The sequence below is a fragment of the Pundamilia nyererei genome, unplaced genomic scaffold, assembly GCF_000239375.1.
Source record: "Pundamilia nyererei isolate P.nyererei 1_Seehausen unplaced genomic scaffold, PunNye1.0 scaffold00006, whole genome shotgun sequence".
NCBI classification, from domain to species: Eukaryota; Metazoa; Chordata; class Actinopteri; order Cichliformes; family Cichlidae; genus Pundamilia; species Pundamilia nyererei.
The window spans coordinates 3313616-3317662 of NW_005187407.1; the positions used below are offsets into that span (position 1 = coordinate 3313616).

A 4047-nucleotide genomic window follows, 5' to 3' on the forward strand; every position below is an offset into this window, starting at 1 on the left:
ACACAATTGCAGTTGAACTCATCACCATTTCTAACCATGCCTTCACCTCTACACAAACAGAATTAAACTTCCTCACTTTGATTTTTTTCATATGCTATACATTTCAAACATCACTCAAAAAAAGGTTCAGAACTGTTGCTGGGACTAACCTTGATTTATCAGTTTGAAAATGAAATGTCTCATAAAACTATGAGGGCCTCAAGTGACATCATAGCTCACCTTTAAAAATATCTCGTTCTCTTTATGTGATGGTACTGTGCTGAACGTGCTCAAGACTAACAAAGTCACCGTGCATCAATGCACCGTGCCGCACAAATTCAGCCACTTGAAGTAAAAGGCCCTGTCATAGAACAAGGATGAGATGAATACACTTTTAAACGTGCATCAGTTTAGCTTTCATTAACATCACAAACTTGGTATTTTATGGGAAAAGGAAAAAAAAAAAAGAGTGCTATGATGGATTCACTGTGATCAGAGCCACCTGTGTCTTGCTCAAGCTGGGCCACCATATGGCCAACTGGCTTAAAAGACTATTGCAGAGAACAGTTACACTGACCAGATTACAGAAAATGCTAAACCTGCGTGTCAGGGACCTACTCTGCTCTGAATCTCATGCGAGTTTAGAAATGGAAAGAAAATATTTTTTCTCGGACTTAAACTGAGGATGCTTTTATCATTTAACATTGTAGCATACAAGTATAAATTAGATCGAAATAGGACAGCAGTAGTTCTGGTACTTAGAACTGAACCACAGCAGATGGCTCTGGAGGTTCAATTTGGCCCAGATTTTACACCTCATGCCTTCTTAATGGAATCTAATTTATCTGAGCTTGGGACAGCCTGAGAGTTTGTGTCTTAGTCTTGAATCAGAGTCTAATTACTACACCATGGAGCCATCTTCATTAACAGTCATTCACTGTCAGTGGGTGGCACAAAGAACAAGAGCAGATTATTTAACAATAGTGATCAAATATGCCCAGCTGGGGAAAATATGCATTCTCCACATAGAAAGCCTCCAGTCTGCAAGGGGATTGACACCCTGGAGCTTCTCACTGTGAGGCAACAGTGCACACCACTGTGCTGCCAAAAATGACCAGTTTATCACTAGTAACTTTTGTGTTTTAAGGCCTTTTTGTACTCTCATGTTAAAAAATATTTAGCCGTTTGCCTACACATTTGTTCATGATTTATGTAGTGAAATAGACATTCATCCGAAACAAATAAATCCCAGTAAATACAAGTAAATATGTTAAAACACTGAAAATGAGTCTGAAGACATGGGTCAGTCAAGGAAAACCCACTTGATTAACTTGTGTAAATGTACATACATATAAAACAAGGAGTCAGTTACCAACTGCTCAGAACTTTATTTCGAGAAAATGAGGGTTAAAATTAAATAAAAATATAAAATTTAGATGGGCAGGTCTTTCTTTAAAGAAAGTGACCCCGGGAGAGTAGGCAGCTCTCCAGAGGAGAGGGAGAGAAGAAAGAGGGAAAAGACAGGAAGCTACAAAATGAAGCTCAGAGGGACGAGCCCGGCCATTCAGGAAGTCATGTATAAAAAGAAAAAAAGAGGAGACAGATGCAGTTAGTTATTATAAACCCCACCCCCATCTGAAGTGTCCTCAAATGCAATCAGTGCTATAGCTCTCTCCTTTTCCTTTTTCTGGTTTCTTCCAGGAAGTTTTGGGTCGTTTTTCTTCTTCACTCACTCTCTCACTAACATCTCATTTTGTCTCAATGTAACATCTTTTCCTGCAGTTTTGAAAAAAGTAAACAAAAAGTCCTTCAAAAATAAAATGCAGCAACCACATTTCATGTTCTACTATTACATATACAGTATATATATATATATTTATATATAAATACATAAATATCTTACATGTACAACCAATTTTGAAAAGGGGGGGGAAGAGAGAACCCAAAAGACTTAAGAGGACTTGGAGGTGGGGGGAGCAGGGCAACGAAACCCATGGTTGCTCATTGTGAGGGTAGTGTGTTTGTTTTTCTGTTTTAGCTTTACACACGCAGCCTTTCAGGGAGACGAGGAGAAAAAACAAAACAAAAAAACCAAAAAACATATGGAAGCATTCCTCAGTTTGTCCAGTATGCAGAGCTGCTATAGCTGGACTTGCTGCCTTGGGTTTTCTGCTGCATGCTGCTGGACTGACTGCGCTGACCAGGACCGCCCTATGAAGAAAAAGAAGTCCATTCAGTGGATGCGTTTAATTTGTGTCATTTCAAGTGCTTATATTATTCATTTTAGTCAGCCCTATTCTATTGAACTTATCACACAAGAGGGTGTAGATTCTAAATATACAACAACAGTGGAGAAAACCAGGAATTATCAAGAACTTTTCAGTGATGATGGATAGTGACAGGCCAAATAAAATCCTTAAAACTGCAGGAACGACTCTGCGCACAAAGCATTCGACAGGGTTTCCTGGCAATACTTGGCCCATACACTTGAAAGAGTCAAATTTGGGCCAAACTTAATTAAGTGGATACAGATTCTTTACTCCAACCCAATGGCGGCTGTACGGGTAAATGGAACAATATCAGCCAGATTTCCACTGGAACGTGGGTGTAGACAAGGTTGCCCACTGTCGCCCCTGCTGTTCGATGTAAGTATTGAGCCTCTGGCGCAGCTGATTAGAGATGAACATGAAATTCAGGGCCTTACAATTAATGGAGAACAGCATAAATTGTCCATCTATGCAGACGATGTACTTTTATACATTTCAAATCCTGCAGTCAGTGTACCTCATTTAAAAGAAATTATTAGTACATACAGTTACCTCTCTGGTTACAAAGTTAATATTGACAAAACATTGGCAATGGATATAGGAGGAAACATTTCATCTGGCTTTAAATGGCCAAAGGAAGGTATCAAGTATTTAGGAATTCAAATTCCTCACTTATTATCAGACTTGTTTAAAAGTAAATTATGTAAATTATGTCCTGTCTCTGTCTTTCTTGGGTCGGATCGAGAGTATACGTATGAATGTATTGCCAAGACTTCTAGACCTTTTTCAAATGCTGCCTATAAACATTCCCAACTCTACATTTGATAATTTAGATAAACTTTTTTCCAAATTTATATGGCAAGGCAAACGCTCAAGGATCAAGTTCCAAACATTAAAACTGTCAAAACTGCAGGGGGGACTGGCTGTTCCAAATCTGAAATATTATTTCTGGGCAGCTCAGATGAGACCCCTGACTGTATGGGTGAGGGATCTGTCTGAAACTCAGTGGCTAAACATTGAGAAGACAATATGCGAAAGACCATTGGAATCCCTGTTTTTTTTCTAACATTTCAATTAAAAATGTGCATATGGGGGAATGGACGAGGGTCACTAAAGATTTGGCGTAGAATCAAACAATCATTCGGTCTTCCAAAAGAAATTTCAATTTTATCAAGCCTCTCCTCCCAGCAGGGTTTTTCTCCTATTGTGGAAGACTGGCTTCAGAGCATGGTCACATAACGGGCTTCGTAAACTTTGGCATGTTGTGAGGAATCGGCACCTGAGCTCATTTGAACAGTTGAGGTCAGTTTCGGCTTCCTTCTTCTGACTTTTTCAGATTTCTGCAGCTAAGTTTTTTGACAAAACATAAAGAATGGAGGCAAGTTTTGGAGCCCTCACCCACTGAGGAAATATTTCTAAAAATATTTCAAAGTAATTCCTCCGCAAAATTAATCAGCAATTTCTATAACGCATTTATGAGTTTCAGTACAAGTGCAACTTTGGATATTAAGGCAAGGTGGGAAGCTGAGACTGGCACTCAAATCTCAGAGGACGCCTGGGAAGAGGTGTTCGGTGAAGCCCATCTCGTGACTGACTCTGGGCTGTGGAGAGAATTCAAATGGAAGGTGGTCATGAGATATTTTAGAACCCCAGAGATAATGGCCAAAATGAAGCCTACAAATCCTGATACCTGCTGGCGAAATTGTGGTACTCATTTAGGAACCCATATCACAGATGCCCAAAAATCTGCTCATTTTGGAATGACATATTTAGAGTTCTCAATACAGTTTTCCAACAACCA

At 39.4% G+C, this 4047-nt stretch overlaps 1 protein-coding gene across 1 annotated transcript in view; it reads right to left on the reverse strand.

The window, feature by feature from the left end:
- Positions 1–1343: 1343 nt before the first annotated feature.
- Positions 1344–4047, reverse strand: part of LOC102195642 (ubiquitin-associated protein 2-like) — a 16870-nt gene continuing 14166 nt past the window's right edge. The window contains exon 27 of the mRNA XM_013914048.1: positions 1344–2190. Coding sequence (XP_013769502.1) covers positions 2095–2190 — 96 coding nt within the window. The 3' untranslated portion in view covers positions 1344–2094. The remainder of the gene's footprint in view (positions 2191–4047) is intronic.